Source organism: Ochotona princeps, chromosome 25 (genome assembly GCF_030435755.1).
Source record: "Ochotona princeps isolate mOchPri1 chromosome 25, mOchPri1.hap1, whole genome shotgun sequence".
In the NCBI taxonomy this organism is placed as follows: Eukaryota; Metazoa; Chordata; class Mammalia; order Lagomorpha; family Ochotonidae; genus Ochotona; species Ochotona princeps.
This window is the reverse complement of record NC_080856.1, coordinates 29,005,039-29,028,891: the sequence shown is the minus strand read 5'-3', so window position 1 is coordinate 29,028,891 and position 23,853 is coordinate 29,005,039. Positions and strand designations below refer to the sequence as shown.

At 43.2% G+C, this 23,853-nt stretch overlaps 1 protein-coding gene across 3 annotated transcripts in view; it reads right to left on the bottom strand.

Moving 5' to 3' along the window:
- TPK1 (thiamin pyrophosphokinase 1) overlaps positions 1-23,853 on the bottom strand; it is a 352,935-nt gene that overhangs the window by 270,212 nt on the left and 58,870 nt on the right. For 2 of the 3 annotated variants that reach the window (XM_058655023.1, XM_058655025.1), the window contains one exon: positions 9,585-9,656. The exons of the other annotated variant lie outside the window; for it this stretch is intronic. In XM_058655023.1, the coding sequence (XP_058511006.1) occupies positions 9,585-9,656 (72 nt within the window). The remainder of the gene's footprint in view (positions 1-9,584; positions 9,657-23,853) is intronic. 3 annotated transcript variants of the gene reach the window in all.

The window sequence follows — 23,853 nt, the reverse complement described above, 5'->3', positions numbered from 1 at the left end:
GAAGGCAGGTTAGACTATTGGATCATCCGGAGTTTTGATTAGTTGCATGCCTTAGAAAAGTAGTTTCCTCTGCTATATATTTTAGAAGCTGTAAGTAATACACTTCAGACTCCCATTCAGTATAAAATACCTTTAAGGTATAGTCTGTTTTTCCTTTACTTAGAATTCATTATTTCACCTCCATGGCAATTCTCCCACATAATATTAAAGAATAAAAAAAGGGCCCGGCGGCGTGGCCTAGCAGCTGAAGTCCTCGCCTTGAAAGCCCCGGGGTTCCCATATGTGCACCGGTTCTAATCCCGGCAGCTCCACTTCCCATCCAGCTCCCTGCTTGTGGCCTGGGAAAGCAGTCGAGGATGGCCCAATGCCTTGGGACCCTGCACCTGCGTGGGAGACCTGGAAGAGGTTCCTGGTTCCTGGCTTCGGATCGGAGCGCACTGGCCCATTGCGGCTCACTTGGGGAGTGAATCATCAGACGGAAGATCTTCCTCTCTGTCTCTCCTCCTCTCTGTATATCCGACTTTGTAATAAAAATAAATCTTTAAAAAAAATTAAAAATAAATAAATAAATAAAAGAGGTCATACTGTCCAGCTGTTAAATATATTAAATCACAGGATATTTCTTCCCATGATCACACCTGTCCTAGTACCTTCAACAAGCGTCTTCCCCCATCACATCCCATTTGGTTTTTTCTACTCATCATCAGTAAATTCTAAACACAGGAAGAAGGTAGGTCAGATTTTCTCTTGATCGTTTTCTTTCACTTGCTTTCCTGCTCCCCAAAGGAGATTTCTTTCCAAAACAGAAAGTCCCCAAACTGTCCTTTACTGTAAACGGAAAGCTTGGAAACAACAAAACAACAACAACAAGTCAGTGGGCCAGCATTGTGGCACAGATGGCTCAGCTGTCTCTATCCCACAGCCCATAGGGGCATCACATTGGACCTGGCTGCTCCACTTTTGATCCAGCTCCTCACTAATGCACATAGGGGAAGATGACCCAAGTGCCTGGGTCCCAGCCACCCCCACGGGAGACCTGGAAGGAGCTCCTGCCTCGGCGTGGCTCGGTCCCGGCTTCTGCAGCCTTGGAGAGAGTTCAACAGTGAGTAGAAAAACCTTTCTCCACAACTCTCCCTTTAAATGAAATAAATAATTTTAAGTACACAATTTTATATACAAATATTAACCAGTGCCAATGTTCTGAAATTCATTTATACTCGATTAAACGGCATAAGCTTAAAAATAAACTGCCACACATCGCACACCATAGAACAATTCATTACCAGGAAGATGCCTCAAAACAATGCGGAATGCTGAAATATACATAGAAATATTAATACTTAACACATATATTATATAGAATTCATAGTAGAGCCAGGTTAAAAATATGTTTTGTGTGTATATACACACTGCATATATGCATATCACTACACAAGGCTACTTCAAGCTCATTGGAAATGGAATCAAAAGATAGGGTTATTGGAGTACAAAATAATTGAGTCGCAGCATAATTTTTCATAATATGGATTCCACCAAGCTTTTAGAAGTCCATGCACAAACAACTTAAAGTGTGAGAAAATGAAAGTAAACAGTTTTCCCAAACCCTATCCTTCCTGAAATCACCCAAGCCAACTGTGTACATGGCATACTGGAAAAAAAAAATGATCTTTACTTCTCAACAACAAACTTTTGACAAAGAAATAAAAATGTCTGTGTTTTAGGAAAGGTCACGGGCAAGCCAAGAATTTGATGGGTGGAGGGCACACCTGCTCAAGAATGAGTGCCACATAAGAGCTGCAAAGGGCTGGACTCCCCTGCAGGGGCCGGGCTAACACTACCCTCCTCTAGCTAGTTGACTAGAAGGTCTACTTCATGCTGCTCTCACATTTTCTAGTTTCTATTGATTAGTTCCGTCATCTGCTTAGTGTTTTTCCTTTGAGTTTCTCTAAGGATATAAACCAGAAAGGACACAGCTCAGTACCCACCCACTGCAAACGATTTCTCTATAACTTCTAACTATCACAGTGACAGACAGAATGTGAAGGCACACAAACACATAAAATCTAAAAATGAAGAAATTGCTATCGCTTCTCGGCCTTTTGACTAATAATATCAAGTGTAAAACGAAGACACTGTTGAAAAAGCATATAAGATATTTTGAAAGTATGGAAAATGGCTCAATTGAGTCATCCCAAAGGGGTACTGACATCCCATTGAGCTCCAGTTCATGTTCTGGCTGCTCACCTTCCAATCCAGGTCCCTGCTTACATGCTAGGGAAGCAGTGGAGGACGGCCCAAGGCATGGTGTTCCTATGCCAATGGGGGACCCAGAAGAAGCTCCTGGCTCCTGGCTTTGTCACTCCTTTCTCTTTGTCACTGCTTCTCTTTGAATGTCCGGCTTTCTAATAAAAATAATGAAGCTTATTTTAAAAGTAGCTATACAAACTTGAAGCCATTTTCCGATTAAAACCTGAGTTACCAATTGGACTAAAATATGTCATAAAAATGATGCAAACAAGAACCTAAAAATATCTACGCTAAAACTGTCATAAACAAAGCCCCATGGCCTTTCAATCACCCTGTTGAGGCATTTTCCTGATAATACCAGTATTTCCTTTACTAACCTAACAACTAAAAAATGATATATAAACTCACTTTATAACAATGAAAAATATATAATAAAAGCAGAAAGCAGATTATGAAGGCAATACTAACTGATGAGGAATTAATTTTTGCATTATAATTATGATATTTTAACTTTTCATAATTGGCACATTTCTACAAAAAGGGATTTTTACAATATAATTGATCTAAAGCTCTCAAAAAAAAGTTATTTCCCGGGCCTGGTGCAGTAGCCCAGCAGCTAAAATCCTCGCCTTGAACCCACTGGGATCCCATATCGGCACCGGTTCCTGTCCTGGCAAACCCGTTTCCATCCAGCTCCCTGCTTGTGGCCTGGGAAAGCAGTCGAGGACGGCCCAAGACCTTGGGACCCTGAACCTGCATGGGAGACCCGGAAGAGCTCCTGGTTCCTGGCTTCAGATTGGCACAGCTCTGGCCATTGTGGCTGCTTTGGGAGTGAATCAGTAGATAGAAGATCTTCCTCTCTGTGCCTCCTCCTCTCTGTATATCTGACTTTCCAGTGAAAATAAACATATCTTTTTTTAAAAAAAATTGTTTTCCAAAAGAACCCAATATACAACAATCTCCCCTAACAGTGACATCAGAAGATAAGGGTACCACTCAATTGTAATTTTACAGTAAATCATTACTAACATGATATTTTACCATGACACAGTGATGGATGGGGGTGATACATTCCGCCCGGAAATCTGCTGAAGGTCAGCACCTGTCACGGTGCGCTGTGGGTGCGGGAACTCTTCTACCCTGGTGGGAACCAGCTGTCAAAGATACAAGCAACTGAGGAGGAGGTGGAAGAAGAGATGCCATGCGTATTCACGAGATACACAGAAAGAACAAGAAAAGAGTGAAAGTACCGCTTCTGATTGCTTGCAGCAGGAAATACCAGGCAGGTATGTGGAAGCCAGAAAGCAAAGAAATAAAGAAGCCACAGAGCTCAACTTCAGCCAGAGCGAGTCGCCACATCAGAGAGGAGTCTGGTGCTTGCTAGAGAACATGCCCACCCTCTCGCTGTGGCAAACTGGTTCGCACCGGGTCGGGATTTCCAGGAGCCACACGCACCAAGACAGACACTGACCTCCCGCACTTTCCAGGGTGACCTGCAAGTGATAGGCCTAGAGGCGCAGAAACTAAGAAAACGCCATCACATGAGTAGAAGTTCACACTACGATAACCAAGAGTTTATTTTACGCAGAAAAAAAGAGTCAATTCTATGAGTGCAATTATTAAATACATGGCTAGGAGTAGCAGCGGAAAGGAGATGAGAAGAGAAGGCCTAACATATAAACCCACTCTCACACACTGAGACGCCATTAACAAGAATGGTGCGCTGACTGTCCTATTACCAGGAAACCGATGCATCCGGGGGAATCACTACGCTTGCTAAAATCAGCCAGGCCCCAAAAGACACATGTCACACTTTCTCTGTAAGAGACAGTCACATAGGAAAAAACATTCGTAAGCATGAAACTGACAGCAGTCCAACCAACGTACAGATAAAGCTGCTGTGTTTTATGAGGACAAGGACCCTGGACAGCAGGTGGGAGATGAGCAGGTACCACTGAGTAGGCAAATAGGAGTACAGAGGAAACAGACAGGGAAGCCACGTACAGGAAATGTGCTGATGTTGGCTGGGTTTAACTTCAGCTAATAGGTGAGAAGAGGCTTGCCCGTGGCAGTAGCATGAAGGAAAGCATTCGGGCCAATAAAACCACTGGGGAAGTAAGGTGATTTATAGTAACTTCCGCTTCATTTAAAACTTAAATCTACGGGCTGGCATGATGGCTCAACTGGCTAATGCTCTACCTGCAGGCCTCAGCATCCAGTATGGGTGCTGATTCACACCCCAGCTGCTCCGCTTCCCAGTCAACTCCCTGCTGCGGCCTGGGAAAGCAATGGAGGATGGCCCAAGTCCTTGGGCTTCCCCACCCATGTGGAAGACCCAGACGAGGTTCCTGGCTCCTGGTTCCTGCCTTCAGAGAGACTCAGCTCCAGCTGTGGCAGCCATTTGGGGAACCAGTGAATGGAAGATCTTTCTTTGTCTCTCATCTCTGTAATTTTGTCTTTCCAATAAAAAAGGGCCCAGCGCAATAGCATAGTGGTTAAGGTCCAATAATCAAAAGAAAAACTTTTAAAAAGAACAACAAAAAACTTAAATCAAATGGCAAAACAAATGTTTAGCACAAGATCAGTATAATTAGTGGAGCAAGTTTGCTTCCGTTAAAAACTGCTATATTTAGGTAAGTTATTTTGTTTTAAAAATAATAAAAATAAAAGCATACACATGGGCCCAGCACAGTAGCCTAGCAGCTAGAGTCCTCCACGTGCACGCACCAGGATCCCATATGGATGATGGTTCAAGTCTCTGCAGCCACGCTTCCCATCCAGCTCCCTGCTTGGGCCTGAGAAAGCCATTGAGGACAGTCCAGGGTCTTGAGACCCTGCACCCACGTGGGAGACCTGGGGGAGGCTCCTGGCTCCTGGTTCCCGGCTCTGGATCGGTGCAGCTCTGGCCAGTGGGGAGTGAATCAGCAGATGGAAGATTTTCTTCTCTGTATATCTGACTTTCCAATAAATATGAATAACTCTTTTTTTAAAAAAGGAATTGGCACATGAATAAAGTGGGGTGAATCACCCAGTTTCTTTGATAATAGGAGCTCTTATGAAGCAGGGACAGAGCCAGTGAACGCTAATGACTCGCAGGTGGGACGCAGTTTCTAACAGGAACACCCCGAACCTGTGCACCCCTAACTCCAGCAGAGTCAGAACTGAACACCATCATAACCTCCTCAGCTCCCAGGCCAAGGCCTGCTCGGAAGGACCCCAACAAATGTCAGTCAATTACAAACGCAATACTGGAAATAAACTGATATGAAGTCCAAAGTCTCCCTACATTCAGTTCATGAATGCTAACTGTGCCTTATTTAAATCCGTAAGAGCAGCCAGATGTGCCAGATGCCTGTTGAAATCAGCTTATCAGAAGTGAGCCAGGTTCTACTGCCCATGGCCTGGTGTGATCCTCACCATGGCTCTCAGGGAACGGAAGACAGCACGCACGCGCAAGGAGAACGAACAAGCCAGGAAGTCAGAGAGCGAGCGAGAGAGGAAAGGGAAAAAGAATTCCTTCTCGGAGGAGAGTAGCCTTGCGCTTGTAGTGCCGGCCATCCACCTGTAACCATCTATTAATCATCTCTTGAACGGAGCCACACTTTTCTGTGGGTTGTGTGGGATAGACGGGAAAAGCTATCAACCCACAGTTATACGGAGAGCATGTCTAAGGATGCTCAACTCGAAATCTGACACCCAGCCCAGCTGCATCAACGTGCTCCAGGTAAACATGTGCTGACGAGGTAGGGCTGTTTTTCAACTATTAATTCGAAGCTCAAAGTTCTCGGCCACTTACCTGGACAATCTCAGTGCGATTGTAGCCCCAACGGAGAAGAAGTTATCTCTGAGAAACAGAGCACCTGTCCGACAGACAACCTTTGGGGGTTGTTTTGTTTGTCTATTTCACTTATCACATATACAGATGGTTCAGGCTGAGAAAAGTATTTACTGGAATAGGAAAGCCAGCCTTGAAAAATAAGTTTGAGCCCAGCGGCGTGGCCTAGTGGCTAAAGTCCTCACCTTGAACACCCCGAGATCCCATATGTGCACCGGTTCTAATCCCAGCAGCTCCACTTCCCATCCAGCTCCCTGCTTGTGGCCTGGCAAAGCAGTCAAGGACAGCCCAAAGCTTTGGGACCCTGCACCCGTGTGGGGGACCTGGAGAAGGTTCCTGGTTCCTGGCTTCAGATCGGCACAGCACCGGCCGTTGTGCTTACTTGGGGAGTGAATCATTGGATGGAAGCTCTTCCTCTCTGTCTCTCCTCCACTCTGTACATCTGAATTTCCAATAAAAATAAATAAATCTTTAAAAAAATAAAAAAGAAAGAAAAAGAAAAGTTTGTCAGGAAAAGAAATCTGAGACCAACAGCTCTTCACGGAAGTGAGCAACCTCTGACAATAACAGGAACGTGAAATTACTAAGAATACTTCTGCCTACCAGTCTAGCTAAGAAACCACTCCTCATCAAGCTGAACCTGTGAAATGCTGGAAAATGGAGCAACGCAGCCCATCACTTGCAAATCAAGAAGATACCACAGTTTAAAAACTTAAAAACCGCGAACATTTTCATTGCCCTTGAAGTCTTTTTATTTAGACATTCCAGCTACATTTCAGAACCCCTAAGCACCGAAGGAAGAAACAGCACATCTTCAGAGTGGCCTTACTGCTGCGACAGCTGTTGGGAAACCACTACTTGATGGAAGTACCGGGCACTGTGTCTCACCTAAGGAGCAACTTCTCTGCTTTTCTCCATCTGAAGCCCAGCCTTTCTCCCTTCAGTTCTGCTCTTCCACAACCTTTCTATCACAGAAGTCAGAGAAATGGGTAGGCTTCAGCTAAAAGGGATGGCTGCGAATATCCCACGTCCCAGCACTGCTTTGACTCCCAAACTCGGGGTGCTCCCCAACATTTTTTTGCTCAGCCTTTTCTATGTTAGAATCAGGAATTCAAGCTCAACGTATCTCTGTTATGTTGCCTTTACTGAGAAAAGCACAGGCTGTATTATAAGTTACAAAACTCCTTGTCTTTACTGTGTATTCGTTTATGTATTTATCAACCTGCATCTTACAAATAAAGAACTACAAAAGCCAAGAATTCACCTAGAAGACTAGTAAAAAATTACCAGCACACTAAGGGGGTGAGAGCTAGCCATTTCAATACATCTGTTGGTTTAAATACTTTTATCCATCCCATGTACAGATGCAAATCTAATCACTAATTGGTATAAGTCAACTCTTTTGAACCTAATTTCTCTGCTGAAAATCTAAGAAAATGAAGAGATTGTCACGTTAAAAATTTACAGGATTTTATTGTGCATGTAAATCAGAATCCTTAGCCACTTAAAATGTAAAAATCTTAAGATGAAGCTTTAAATATCCATGGTTTCCAAAATTTCATACCAATGATAGTCAACTAATACTAATTTTTGTTGAAAAAAAGGATTTATTTATTTGTATTAGAAAGACAGGTCAGATCTATAGAGAGGAGGAGAGACAGAAAAATCCATCTGCTGATTCACTCCCCAAGTGGCTGCAACAGAGCCAATCACAGGCCAGGAGCTTCTTCCAGGTCTTCCATACAGGTGCAGGGTCCCAAGGCTTTGGGCCGTCCTCTACTGCTTTTTCAGGCTAAAAGCAGGGAGCTGGATGGGAAGAGGGGCCACCAGGACAGAAACTGGCATCGACATGGGTTCCCTGTGGTTGCAAGGCAAGGATTTAGCTACTAGGCTATTCTGCAGGGTAACAATAGGGGTACACATGGCTTTCTCAATAATCAAAGTGTTTTACCTGTAAAACTCACACTTGACGGGACAATAAGATGCTGGACTCTATGTTTGGTATACGCTTGCAATGGGGAAATCTCAACTGAACTTGAGCTGTGGTTATGCAACAAGGTGGAGGAATCCACCATGGTGGGAGGGTTTGGGGAGGGGTGGGGAGAACCCAAGTATCTATGTAATTGTGTCACATAATACAATGTAATTACTGAAGTTAAACAATGAATAATTGAAAAAAAAAAAAAAAAAAAAAAAAAAGAAAAACCATGATAGGGCCCAGCGGCATGGCCTAGCAGCTAAAGTCCTCACCTTGAACGCCCCAGGATCCCATATGGACGCCGGTACTAATCCCGGCAGCTCCACTTCCCATCCAGCTCCCTGTTTGTGGCCTGGGAAAGCAGTAGAGGACGGCCCAAACCTTTGGGACCCTGCACCCGCGTGGGAGACCTGGAAGAGGTTCCTGGTTCCCGGCTTTGGATCGGCGCGCATAGGCCCATTGCGGCCGCTTGGGGAGTGAATCATCGGACGGAAGATCTTCCTCTCTGTCTCTCCTCCTCTCTGTATATCCGGCTTTCCAATAATAATAAATCTTAAAAAAAAAACAAAAAACAAACAAAAAAAAAATGCAACAAAAATATTCCTTTAAAACAAAATCTCAAAATTGCTTGAAAGAAAGGCAGAAGTTCAAAATTATGTGATTCCGGGCCTGGCACATGGTGGTCTGGTGGTTAAAGTTCTCACCTTGAATGTGCCTGCATCCCATGTGGTCGCCGGTTCTAATCCCAGCAGCCCCGCTTCCCATCCAGCTCCCTGCCTGTGGCCTGGGAAAGCAGTCGAGGACAGCCCAAAGCTTTGGGAACCTGCACCTGCGTGGGAGACCAGGAAGAGTCTCCTGGCTCGCACCTCCAGATCAGTGCAGCTCTGGCCGTTGCAGTCACTTGGGAAGTGAATGATCGGACAGAAAATCTTTCTCTCTGTCTCTGTTCCTCTCTGTATATCTGACTTTGCAATAAAAATAAAAAAATGTTTAAAAAATAATAAAAATATATAAAAAATAACTATATGATTCCATAAGAAATTTAAAGGTAGATAAATAAGTATGAAAACTGTGACACTGTCTCATTTTTGATCATATTTTCCAGCATCACAAGAGGTGCCAATGTACTGGTAATCTGGTTTCTTTTTAATTGTGTAAATCTGGTTGCCCTGTGAGCATCTCACAAAGAGATGCTCTGGACAAATGAAGCATGCAAATGCATTTTTGCTATCACTGATACAAAAATATTTACACTGAAACAAATAAGTGTTGAATATTCAGAACCAGTATCCACGTAGCGGCTCTGAGATAAAGCACTCTGTCCTTGTGGGTCCAGGCCGTGGACACGACCCACAGGAACGTGGCGAAGAAAACCATGCGCTTGTCTGCTGACAATTCGTTGATTGAATCACCGCATGAACGCCTCTTTCTGGTCGTCCAGTTAGGTTGCAAGGTGTTTAACAGTCATGTTAGTTCCCAAATAGAGTAAGAAAGCAAAGACATAGAACTGCTGAGTGTGATTACCTTTGTTCCAAAGATGAAGAAAACATCTGTCCAAAGGTTGATTAAGGATCACGAGGCAGTACTTCAAATTCCCTAAAGAAAAATCCAAAACAGCAAAATCAAGTAAATAACTGAAAACTTGCTTACCCCCATCCAGTTTGTAATCATAATCTACTAGTCAGGATTTCTAATATGAGAAAGTCTAATTTCAAACATGGGAGTTCATTTCTCAAACTGTAATGCTAAAACACATCCCTTTCTTTTTCCCACTCATTTTTTTGTTTAACAGTAACAGTACCGTAGGCTCAGGGATTTCCACTTCCATCTTCCCCTTTTCTTGTTTCCTCCAATATAACACACATCCTATAGTGATGGGACCTAATTTAATTATCTGTCATGTTCCTATATTGCTGGGGAATTCATATATTAAAAAGCAGGGCATGTTGAAACAGTAGGATATGGAAGGGGAATTCTACACAGCAATTGACACACTAGCCCTGGCTTCCCTCATGATTTCATCATCTTATTGATGCCTGCCCTATGAGAGAGCAAGTAACAGTTCAAGGAGCTGGGCACTTGCCAGTCACCCAGCTCATCCCTACCTCTCGTAGACACTTGGAGAGTAAACCGAGTAAGTGAGAATGTACTTTCCTATCCCCTCCACCTTAGCTGCTTCTCAAATCAACAGGATGCGTACACATTTCTGGACAAAGCAACGGGAGGGAGTGGGCATTTGGCACAACAGTTAGGATTCTGCTTGAGATGCTCACGTCCCGTATGGATGTGCCTGGGTTGAAGTACAGATTCATCCTCTGACCCCAGCTCCTGCTAACGATGGCTCCCACGTGGGAGAGCTAGATGGAGTTCTGGGCTCCTAGCTTTGCCCTAGCCCAGCCCTGGTTATTATATGTACTCATGCAATTGAGCTTTCCTTCAGTCTCTTCTCCATCTCTGCATTAAAAAGAAATAATAAAAACAATTTTAAAAATAACTTCTTAAAAAGTAACTGCTGCATCTCCCAAATAAAAGATGGATTCCGAATGAAATAAATCTGACGACAGGGTGCTCAACTTTCTGCCTTTGTCTACAACTACATCGTCAGGATACATTTAAATAGCAGAATGATGGGCTTATGACTGGTTTTGAAGAACTATACTATTGTAAAAATATAAGGGAAATTGGGACTGAGCCTAGGGAACTGTACCATTAAATAAATAAATAAGCGATTGATTAAATGTGTTTTCATAAAGGTTAAAGAACATAACTGTCCCTGATTTGAATTCTCATTCTTATGATATATGCATTACTGTGATCCAACCACTCTTCTACCCTTTGCTGGTTTTCCATCATCCTGACATCGTTCAGCAAGTGTGGGGGTCTTCTCAGTATGCCTTTTCACATTCACTTTCATTTAGCCATAGTTTTTATTTCCTCCGCACCTAGCCTACCTTGAGCTTTCTAATTCAAAATCCTGTGTTTTCACATAATCCTACGCCTTTCTTCCCATGACTCTCTGAAGACAAAGAAGGAATACAGTGGCTTATCCCACAATTCCACCATGCATTTTTCCAAAGCACTTTAAGTAGCACAGAGCATAATGTAATCAGTGTTTGTTTTTTGGGATGATTCAATCACTTTCACTCATGGAAAAGAAACGCTTGTTTGGGGATAAGGAAAATTAATTATTTTTGAGCAATATCACTATTAGAGATGAATCAAAATAAGAAAACCCAACTCACATGCATGCCTACAAGTGCTGTAGTCTTGCCCAGCCCATTTTTCCCCCCAGCCCCAGATCCTATGCTTACCCACGAGAGCTACAGACTAGCAGCAAAGTTCCCAAACCCATTCCCAGATCTGGATGTTGAACATACTGGCAGGGGACTCAACCCAACCTTGTATGGCCCATCCACAGACTTAGCTCTCACTGGTGGGTTTTGCAGCCTAGTCCAGCCAGGCACAGCTCACACCATGTCCCAGGACTCGAGTATGCCAATGTGTGCTGAGGTATGGCCAAGTCCAGCCTGCCGCCAGACCTGGCCCATACAAATGTTGATGAGTGTTGCTGTCTTGCCTGGCCTAGCCAACCCCCCAGCCCTGGCTGCTGTGCTCCCCAGCAGGAGGTGTGGCCTTTCCGGAGTTCCCCAAGTTCCCCTACCAGGCTCACTCCCAGCTCCATCTCATGTGTGCCAGTAGGTACTGCAGCTCTGCTTGCTTGGTCTGTCCTCAGTCTTAGACTTTGCATGTGCCGACGGAGGCTGCGGCCTGGCCCTGCCTAGCCCCCTCCCAGCTCTGGCTCCCATGAGTGTCAGGTGAGTTCTGTGGTCCAGCCTGGTTCAGCCTGTCATCACCCCCAGCTCTCCAGGTAAACCAGCAGGTAAAGCAAGCTCACAAGTCCTCTACAGAATCTACCCCCAGATCAGGTTGTCTTGCATTCTGGTGGGTGCTGTTGCCCACAAATTTGGCATTAACCAGGTCCAGAATGCCTGCCAGCCATTGGCTCCTTTTCTCCCAGTAGTGTAACACTTGGCCAGGTACAAGGCAACGTAGGCAGTTGCCTACATCCGGGAGCACTCACAGCATAAACTCTAAAGATGAGGAGAGGGAAAGAAAAATCGTCATTGGCTTCCTTCAAGAGATGTTTACAGAGCACAAGCCTCTAGTGCAAACACTGTGCCAACGTGGCAGTGAACCGGATAAAGGCCCCCATCAGAGTACTGCTGACAACAGGCATGGAGTTTGAAGCACATGAAGACATTTCCTGGAGACATGCAACATGGAGGTGCGTTTACTTTTACGAAGGAAGAGGACAGTCTATAGAATTAGAATGGAATATGAGCATTTTATTTAAAAAATTTTTGAAAGTAGGCACCCAATTGGGAAACTGACAGGTGTATGAAACTGGATCTGTTGTAACATCAGGTACTTCTCCACCAAAGAGAGGCATAACCCATGAGAAAGTAGGAACAGCTGGTTTTGAAAACTGGCATTTATGCAAAAGTGATGGAATCCAGGATGCTCATGTACATGATGATGGATGGTGACACTGACAGATCAGTCGTGGCCTCACAGCACCTCGTACTTATTCACAAAGTCTTAAGAGATTTTTTTTTTCATTTGTTTGCTCCCTGGTTTTTGTTTATTTTATGGAACACATTACTCCCAGGGTCTTAGAAACAGCTTTCTGCCTCTGACGTTCTTCCAGCGAATGAAATCGTGGGACTAAGCTCTGGTGAAGGGAACACATCTAGACCCTTTCTATGCTACTTCTCAGAGTCTCCCTAAAATGGAAGGAGCTTTCCCTTCTACCTCTTGTCTTTTTCCACCCCAGCTGTGGGGAAGGATTCATGGATTCACTCAATCATTCCAACACCATGCAGAATCCTAGGACCAAGATCAACAACGCCAAGGATTCAGAGAAGCTGATGTTCTCACAAACCATCCAATCTAGCACTTCTGAGGGAGAGAAAGTGCTTTTGAAAGTCTTTGTATGCTTGCTCTTAATTCTGGGAAGCTCTCCTGGAAGCAGCAGGATCACCTTTGTGTTAGGACCAACTGGAAGTGCAGAACCTACCACCGCTGTATGAAAATGCATGGAAAGGCAGTGAAGCCACAAACCAAAGTCATCTTCTCTTTTATTTTCTTCCCCTCCTTTCCAATGGTCCCCAAATCACCCAGGAAAGCTTATGGGGCATGAAAATTTCTGAGAAAATTTTTGAGCCCAGTCTTACACCTGCCACATCACATCTGGTCATGAAGCACAGGAATGTACATTTTACAAGTGGCTTATTTTGACACAAGAGATTCACAGACTATACTGAGAAGTCCTGCTTTGTAATCACCATGCAAGTTCTGTTAAAGAACTCCAAAACTAGTTGGAGGTGCTGTTGCAAAATCCCCACGTCTGGGTCTGCATGCTCAGCTTGCAGAAAGCCAATCAGTTATATTGTGGTAGTAGAAGAAAGTCAGTATCCATTAATTGGAGAGCTAAGGAGCTGGGATGCTATTGATTTCCCAAGGAATCAGATTACTTTTTTGGTGAAGATTATTCTGGGGGCAAAGGGCATGGGGATGGGGATGGTTTTTAGCAACTGAAGGTGGGCACGTGGGCTTCAGCAAGACTGGGATGTTACATTCAAATGCTATTTACATTCTGTCCCAGGCATGGAATTCCCCTTAACAAACATCTGAACAATACCAGTTAACAGAGACTTAAATGACTTCTTTAGTCCACTAGAATAGATCCTTGAAAGGTTAACTGTACCACTTTCTTAATTCAATGAATTCCTTTTAATAAGTGGTTAGCTCTAAAGGACAGTTCAGGACTAATGGGGCGAAAGGAGACAGATGAGAAACTGGATGCAGCCTTCCTGTTCTAAGGGTTCAGCCCTAGTTCTAAAAGTTCAAGTGCTTCCGGTTTCACAGGCTGAAACCTAAAGACACAGCAGGGGGCAGCAAAGCTTAATAGTGCTGTTCTTTCAAACAGCACCTGCTAAACCATGAACAAGAACTAAAAATACAAAAACAAGCAAAGAAACAAAAAATTTCCACATACTTCTATGCTTAAGCCACTGTTACTTTGGATTTCCATATTCTATAGGAGGAAACCTAATCTTAATAACTGCCATGATCATGGACTAGGGTGGATGAAGGTGATCATGCCCTACAGAGAAGCTGGGGGGAGCAAGCAGCAAAACAGAGCTAAGAACACATCGCCCAGTCCACTCAACCCAAAGGCACATCACTGTTCAAGGCGTGAACCTGGTGGGAACTTGGGTGGACAACAGAAAGGGCCATTTGGATAAACCTATGGCCCTTATCTCTTTGACAAGATGTATTCTGCCAAACAAGTTATTCAACAAATAATGCAATGTTTGCTTAAACAAATGAATGAGATTTTTTTTTTTTCTGTTACTGACTCCTTGTGAACTCACTGTTTTTATGAACTGAAGAGCGGTCCAATCAGAGTGGGGTCTCACATGGGTGGTAGGATCCTAAGTCCTCGGAGCAGAATCTACAGTTGCCCTAGTATGTTAGCAAGAAGCCGTATGGCAGCCACAGATGGAAACGGACCCTTTTCTCCCTGTAACTCTTCCAAATAAATAAATATATTTTTTAAAAAATGAAATAAAAGTAAATCGAGGTGTAATGATCTTTAATAAGCAGGTGGTCCCTAGGGGGTCCCCTGTCCTTACCATAGGTGGTCATGGGCAACTTAGGGGTGAGATCTCTCGAGGAAGCCTGTAAGTGCCACATCACGAGGCACTGCTGAGGCTCCCTCTGCACCTGCCGCAGGGCAGGACGACCTGTACTTTACATGTGCCCAACAGAGTCCAATTAGTTATTTTGTGTGTACATGTAAATATATACCTATATTTTAAATTAAGATGATAGATAAATCACTTTTACATAAAATAATCTTCACAAAATCAGGAAGTAACATAAAAATTTTCTTCAGTACTCATTGAAGATCGTGTTAATTTCACAAAAGCAAAGTCATGTAAGTAAGTGGCAGAACTGGTCACTTTTACCTCCTAGAACTAGCTCTTAAAATGCTCCAAAAAGGGAATCTAACCCGCTCTGACAACTACCAGGCTGAAGGAAGAGAGGAAGGGAGGGAGATTAGAAAGATAAAAAATGTGAATTACATCAACCATCACAAATCATAAATGTACTCTAAGTACACAGAACAATACATTCTGTATGTGAGAATCAAATCTTAAAAAAAAAAAAAAGGTCAGTTTGTGGAGATGTGAGCCACGGAGCCTGTAGCAGAGACTGTGCGGCACGATTTCAAAAGCATCACAGGAGAGTCTGCCGGCCCCAAGGTCAAGAGCACTGTGGAGGCTGGTGAAGCTGCCGTCCACAGTGCCCATATCCCACATGGGCACTGCACACACCCCACACGGCACTGCACACACCCCACATGGGCACTGCATACACCCCACACGGCACTGCACACACCCCACATGGCACTGCACACACCCCACATGGGCACCGCACACACCCCACATGGGCACTGCACACACCCCACATGGGCACCGCACACACCCCACATGGGCACTGCACACACCCCACACGGCACTGCACACACCCCACATGGGCACTGCACACATCCCACATGGGCACTGCACACATCCCACATGGGCACTGCACACACCCCACATGGGCACCACATGGGCACCACACACACCCCACATGGCACTGCACACACCCCACATGGGCACCGCACACACCCCACATGGGCACCGCACACACCCCACATGGGCACCGCACACACCCCACATGGGCACTGCACACACCCCACACGGCACTGCACACACCCCACACGGCACTGCACACACCCCACATGGGCACCGCACACACCCCACATGGGCACTGCACACACCCCACATGGGCACCGCACACACCCTACATGGGCACTGCACACACCCCACATGGGCACCGCACACATCCCACATGGGCACGTCATACATCCCACATGGGCACTGCACACACCCCAAATAGGCACTGGCTACCTCACTTCTGCTCCAGCTCCCTCCTAAGTGCCTGGGGAAGCAGTGGTGGGTTATACAAGTGCTTGGGATTTGAGGCTCTTGCCTTCAGACCAGCCCAGTCCTGGCCACTGTAGACATTTGGGGAGTTACCCAACAGATGGAAGATATCTCTCTCTCTACCTTTCTCTCTCCCTACCTCCCTCTCTCTATCTCTCTGGCTCAGCTTCTCTGTCTTTGCAACTCTGTTTTTCAAATAAGAAAGTGGAATTGTTTTTAGACGACAACAACAAATAGAACCACTGATATGATGCCTAAATATACTAGCTGGTGACAACAGAAAGCCTGCGAAAACAGTAGTATTGTTTCTGAAATGATGTACTTATGGGAATTTATATCCAAACAGAACACAATAATCAAGCTCTTCTGAAGTTTGATAAATAAACATAAATGGGTTGCCTTTCATAAACAGATAATCTATGAGATTTAGAAAAAAGATTAAGACAAGTGATGTAAATAAAGCATATTAAAGGAAAACACAACTTGCAACTGGAAAAGTAGAAACATCCTGGCAAATTATCAAGGACTTAAACACTCTGAGAAAAAAGTGCTGGAATTCACAGAAGATCAATATTAGCCCAAACATATGCCAGTCATTATACATAACAGCTATTTTGTCAAAGGCCTAAAGACCATTATTATGAATCTCTCATTCCTAAAGACTATTTCAATTAAACAATAAAATCTCTAGGGCACTGGGTTTCATTTTCATATTGCACCAACTTCTTCTATATTTAAGCAAATTTTTTTAAGTGTGCACAGGGAAATCAAAACTGTCAAGTCAATTTATTCTTTGAGGAAATACAGTACATGTGGAAAAGCAGAAGTATTAAAAAGCTCTGAACAAATATTCCACACAAAAATCCATTAAAGTATTTGAATTACCAGTAGGCTGAGAAAAATTGTAATTCACATCTAAGAAATTGCTTCAGAAAAAAGTAAACAAAGAACGGGAAGCATCAGGCACTTGATTGTCATCCTCTAAGAGTGACCACAGAGTACATCCCTCTTGTGTCAGAACAGTAATGGGTGTCCCCTTCCATTCATAAAGACTACTGGTTTGGACCATGGAATACATGGCCATTTTACCCTATATTATCTTGTTTCCACTCCATCTCTTTGTTTTAGTCTTCAGCAAAAATCACTTCAATGAGGTGTTCTTTCTACCACATCCTGAAAACAAGGCTTGTCAGAGTCACCAGTAATCTGCTGTTAAAAAGCTCAAGGCTAATTCTTATTTACCATTTGTCCAATACATCTCAGTAGCAGGCCTGAATACATCACTTGACTCTTTGGAAAATAGTCTCTATTGGGATCCACCCATGTGACTAATGACGCATTTTTGGTCTCTCTTGATGCCTGCTCTTCATCTTCAGAGACAGTACTGAATGTGTCAGTGTTGAGTATTTCTGGGCGCTTATTACAGTGATGCTGTACAAATCCTTGAATAATCCCCTGAAGTTAATTCCCTCCAGTCATGGTGACTGCCCTCTCCTCTCGCTAACCTCCTCTATCCCACAGTGCTGCCCAATCCAATGCCAACTCTACACAAACACCCTATAAGAACTTTTTTTCATCTCTAGATTTTATAACATGATCCCTTGATTGGTCATCCTGCTTCCAAACTTGCCCCTCAAATGTGTCTTGATAAAATATGGTCAGATCAAGTGATTTTTCTTGTTCAGAAATCTCCATGAGTTTCCTTTCACAATAAAAGTAAAATTCTTAACACACTGCCATCAAGGCCTTAAAAGATGGGCGTCTGTTTATGTATGTATGTATCTATCTATCTATCCATCTATCCATCCATCCATTCATTTGTTTTGTCTTATCACCTCTCATCTTCCTCCTCAGATTCTGTGACTTTCCAAGCTATGATACACTGCCCTCTTTGTCATTCCTCAAATACATCAAACTGTCACACTCAACTGTAGATAATTACATATCCATTCACTTCACACACACATTCCATTTTTTAAAGATTTATTTTATTTTTATTGGAAAGTCAGATTTACAGAGAGAAGGAGAGACAGAAAGATATTTTACCCACCGGTTCACTCCCCAAGTGGCCACAATGGCCAGAGCTGAGCCATTCCAAATCCAGGAGCCAGGAACTTCTTCCAGATCTCCCAAGTGGGTGCAGGGTCCCAAGGCCTTGGGCCATCTGCCACAGCTTTCCTAGGCCATAACCAGGGCACTGGATGGGATGTGGAGCATCCAGGCATGAACCAGTGTCCATGTAGGATGCCAGGGCTTGTAGGTGGAGGATTAACCAGGTGAGCTATTACGCTGGCCCCTCAATTTCCCTGTCAGATGATTCCTGCAGATCTCTGCTCAAATGTCAGTTATTGTAGAACCCGCTTCTATTTATGTAAGACAGTAACACCTCCACCATTTTGTTATCACTCACTCTTAATTTGACTTGCTCTTTTTTTTTCTAACAGGTATATCATCAGGTTCTCTCTCGTTCTTTTTCTCTTGTCAGAACAGTGCATCATAAGCTCCTGGCTCTATTACCTGCAACGGTGCCACCACAGGGTAAGTACTCAATAAATATCTGAGGAGCTCTTCAGACACTGACTTGATGTCCATTTACAAGAAATTGACTCCAGCTACTTTCTCTCATAATCAATGAGTCCCTACAATTTATCTAGATTCTTTCCCTTTACAGCTTGCCCTGTTCAATTCCTCACGGAATGAATCACTCACTCCTAAAACTCAACGGCCCATTCTAGGTACTGAAATCCGAGTAGCACACGTAAGTGAATATTATACAGAATATTCCAGGAATGATACGAGAACCATCAGCAGCAACAACCAGTCGTCTTGCCTTCAGACAGCTAAATGCGTTCGGATCATTATAGCTCAAGAGGCAGCTGATGAACTCAGAAAAATGGTGCACAGCAGTGCAACTACATATTTACATAGTTCAGAAATATTTTCTTTGAAAATAGATTGTTTGCAAGCTAAACAGATGCTAACATTTACTTCCTATTTAGAGAAGAAAGTCATGTAATATGCCTTAAGCCATACAAACCTAGCCACAAACCTAGCTATTGTCATCCTAGCCTGTCTGTTTCAAAGTGTAAATAGATTTGGAATGGTTTACGTCAATTTCCATCTGAGAGTATTGTCTACCATGATGCATATGTAATGGGTCTGTCCAGTTTTAGTTGAAATAAAAGCTGTGACACTACAAAGTGTGCTAAAAGACTCTCACAAGTATCCATATATGCTAGTAAATGCATGTCAATTAAGAAAAGAGAGTATTTTACAAATCATATGTTTCTATTGTATAGAAAGTAGGGGATTAATTTTGACAATGTATATTTCTTGACGTGAGAGTGGAAATCTATATAAACCAAGAAATGCTTTCTATTTTTATCCTTTCAAAGGTTAGCCATATTCCGGTTACCAATAAGCTCATTGTCACTATAACCCACATGAATAAACTCGAGTTCTTCATCCAGCACACTGACACTTCTGGAGTTGCTGAGAGTTCAAAGCTGCTCTGTCAACTGTCCCTTGCCCTGATGACCTGGGCCACAATCAACTATGTTTCCTGTCAATCAAGAAAATCAATCATTGGCCAGCAAACTGTAGACGTAATGCCATCACCCTAAGGGTTCACCACGAAGTACTAAAACATTATAGTCCCTCACATCTGCTTTGATGTGTCTGACAGCTGGGCCTACAATAGTCTTCCGCCTTCAAAAGTCAGTTCAAAACATCTCCTGAAGGTAGAAACCATAGAAGTTTCTAACGTGCTTCCAAAACAAACAGGAAGCCTCACTTCCATCCAAAGGCAGCTCCTGTAACCTTAACCCAGAGATAACCACATCAAAAAGCACAGAATCCACTGATGGCCACCACAGATGGGAAGGGTCAACTTGGCAGTAAATACTCCCTTTTACTGCTCTTTCTAGGTCTTCTAGATAAGACTGGCTAGATCAGGTGAGAACTTTTTTGGGGGGCGGGGAAAGTTTTGTGAGCTCTACAGGCAGTAGTACCAAAACATAAAGAGTAAATTGGAGACCACTTATTTCTACTAATTTTTAATATTCCTTATAAAGCAATTTAGCTCAAGAGCCATACCAATGTCTGTAATCAGAATTAATCCACATGAAGCCAAATAGGACATATTTAAATTACAGACTAACATTCTCCAAGACTACACTTTGCAAGGAGAAAACAACAGACAGTATTTGGAGTTAATACTGTTGACTTGGTACTCTGAACTGTCTTCTTTGATTTAATTCCATTACATACTACGATGTGATTAAAGTACTTCTATTCCATTTTTAAGAAAGGGAAGATATAAACTTAAATTTAAAAGAATTGTGCATGAAGAACAAATTCTTACCACACAGATACAATCCATTATATCAAGAGTCAAGACCATCTTGAAGGAGATATTGTTAGATCCAAAGCAGGCAAATGCTTTTCACTCATTGGTACCATGGGCTCCGATAGAAATTAACAGGAACTTCTACTATCAATAAAAATGTCTGGCGACACCAGTGCATAGCACAGGTATGGATCCTGGCACATAACACTTCAGTTCCAGCTTAAGGGAAGTCAACAGAAGGTCAAGTTTTGACTTCTGTTTTCTCCCAATAAAGATAATGCATATACAAAACAGGGTGCTAAGCAATGATATTCCAAGATTTGGGGTTATTATTCACATAAAAAGTGTGGCCAGAAACCAAAAGCCCACAGATAGGATTATGCTACATCCAGAAAGGGAAGTAGCTGTATATGAGCTCAAATACAGCAAGCCTTCCATACTCAACTGTAGACAGCCATATATTCATTGAGGACCTCACTTTCTCTTTCAAAGTAATCCTGAAGATTACCATTCAAACGCCAGTCATTGTAGAACCTGCTTTACCAACTTATGTATGATAGTAACACCTCTACCCCTTGCTGCTACCGCACCTCAAGATAAAACTACCTCCATCCTCAAGATAAAAGTAAGTGGAGGAGCTGATAGCAGGTTAAGTCACCACCTGCAGCATCCAAATCCCATGTGGACACTGGTTCAAGTCCTGCCTGCTCCATTTCCAATCCAGCTCCTTGCTAGAGTGCCTGAGAAAGCAGAAGATGATCCAAGTACACAGGCCCCTGCACCAGAGTGTGCGGCCTGGATGACTCAAGTGCTACAACCCCGGCACTAAAGCAGGGAACCTGGATGACTCAAGTGCTACAACCCCGGCACTAAAGCAGGGAACCTGGATGACTCAAGTGCTACAACCCCGGCACTAAAGCAGGGAACCTGGATGACTCAAGTTCACGGGTCCTGCACCAAAGCAGGAAGCTCCGGACCCCTGCCTTTGGCCAGGCCAAACCCTGATTACTGTGGTCATTTAGAGAATGTACTTGCAGATGGAATGTCCCTGTTTCTTTCTCTCCTCCCTTCCTCTGTTCTCTCCTTCTCTTTCTCCCCCCTCTCCCTGTATAATTCTATCTTTCAAATAAATAAGTAAACAGTAAGTTATTAAAAACTAAGGGGCCCAGCACGTTGGCCTAGCGGCTAAAGTTCTTGCCTTGCATGCACCAGGATCCCATACGGGTGCAGGTTCTAATCCTGGCAGTCCTGCTTCTCATCCAGCTCCCAGCTTGCAGCCTGGGAAAGCAGTCAAGGACGGCCCAAGGCCTTGGGACACTGCACCCATGTGGGAGACCTAGAGGAAGTTCCTGGTTCCTGGTTCCTGGTTCAGATCGGGCACAGCTCTGGCCGTTGTGGTCACTTGGGGAGTGAATCATCAAACGGAAGATCTTCCTCTCTGTCTCTCCTCCTCTCTGAATATCTATCTTTGCAATAAAAATAAATAAATCTTTAAAAAATAAAATAAAAACAAAAATTAAGTAGAAAGTATAATAATATGGATATAATAAAACCATATCACAAATTTAAATTAGGTATATTCTAACGTGTCAATATTTATCAAGTAGAAAACTAATTAGAAGCACAAAAGTAACAAAAAAATGTTATGCTGTACTTCTCATTCCTGTATCAAGGTTTGGTACCTTATGGCAAATGAGGGGAAAGATACACCACACAAAGACAGGCCCAGGGACACACACTTTGGAACGCATTCCTGCCTCCCGGGTTTGGTCACAGTGTGGGCTTTGTGGAGTGACACGCAGACAAACGTACTCTGTCTCTATCTTTGAGTCACAACCTCTCTACATCACAAATTAATTAACAAAATAGGCATTTCTACTGTTGAAAAGGGAAAGAAACCATGCAGGGTTATGTGCCCCCATGCCCAGGAAGCTCCTGGCAATAGCCCTTCAACAACGCTCTTCAACAGAATTAAAACAATAGGTTGGGTTTCAGAGTAGAGACTCATAGCAGACAATTTGTAGATCACCATCAAGTGCTATTCTCCCAAAATTATAAAACAACTTATGCTGATTAGATTGAGTAGACTTTAAAGTTTTAAGAGACTAGGCAAAGTGACTTGTAACAGTAAATTCTGTGGACAGCTAAAAGAGTTGTAATTCACTCTACGCTAGAAAACGAGATGGAGGGGTTTGTATCCGCCAGTGAAATATGTTATAGAGAACTCAGAAAAATGCTTGTTCTTCTAAGCCTATGGTAAGATTTTTACAAAATGGCCAGTACATTTAAGAATTTACTGCTGGCTAGTTCCCAGCTCTATTCATATGGTTAGACTTCTCTCACATGGAAGTTTCCTTTATCAAAAGTTCTAGAAATGAACATAGAAAAAGATGTATCTTATTCAAACCATATCTGAGGAAATTGAAAATTTAAAAAAAGATACAAGGCTATTTTTTACCTATGTCTATACTTGTATCTGATAAATGCTTCTAGTCTAGGCTTCCTGAGGAGGTGGGGAAGAGAAGAACAGACATTTGGCACAGTTATTAAGATGCCCCATTTGCACGGCCACATTCCATATCATCTTTCTGGATTACAGTCCCCCCTCTACTTCCAATCCCAGCTGCCTGCTAATACACACCTTGGAAAGCAGCAAATGATGATTAAGCAGTTGGCTCTCTGACACCTATGTGGGAGACGAATTCAGTGCTAAGCTCCTGCTTTGGCCTGACCACGGGAATTGAAGAATAAGCCATAGATGGAAGATGTCTCCCTCTCCCCACTCCTTCTCTCTGTGTGTCTTTCTCCCAAATAAATAAATGTTTTTAAAAATACTTATATGAATTAATTTTTTAAAAAGTCAGTGGGAGAAAATAAAACAAACAAAAATCTTTTAAATAAATTAAAAGGAGGCAACTATGAGAAATCTGTGAACAAGAGTAATAGAGTACAAGAGACCAGAAAACTGAAATGACAAGCTGGGGTGGAACCCAACACGGTACTGCTTTCAGTGAAGGGAAAGGAAACCGCACCGGCCATGTAATCAAAAGAAAAAATAATGCATACTCATTGAGTCATAAAGTTCGTGGAATATTTGCTTCTGACAATGTTTGTGATGAACTTGAGCAGCATGAGCAACGCCTTTTCAAAGTCAATATCGCCGCGCTGCAATTACAGGAATCCAGGGCACATGTATCCGAGTAGCAGCTCCCCAAAGAAAACAAAGGGGGCTCTGAGCAGAAAGTCAAAGGGACAGATGCTGAATCTGTGCCTCACACCACACACTACACCCGATTTCAGCATCATCTTGTAAAACCACATACATTTATTACACGCTGTGCATATACATGTGTGAACCTAACCAGTCCTACGTTGGGATGGCCGCACA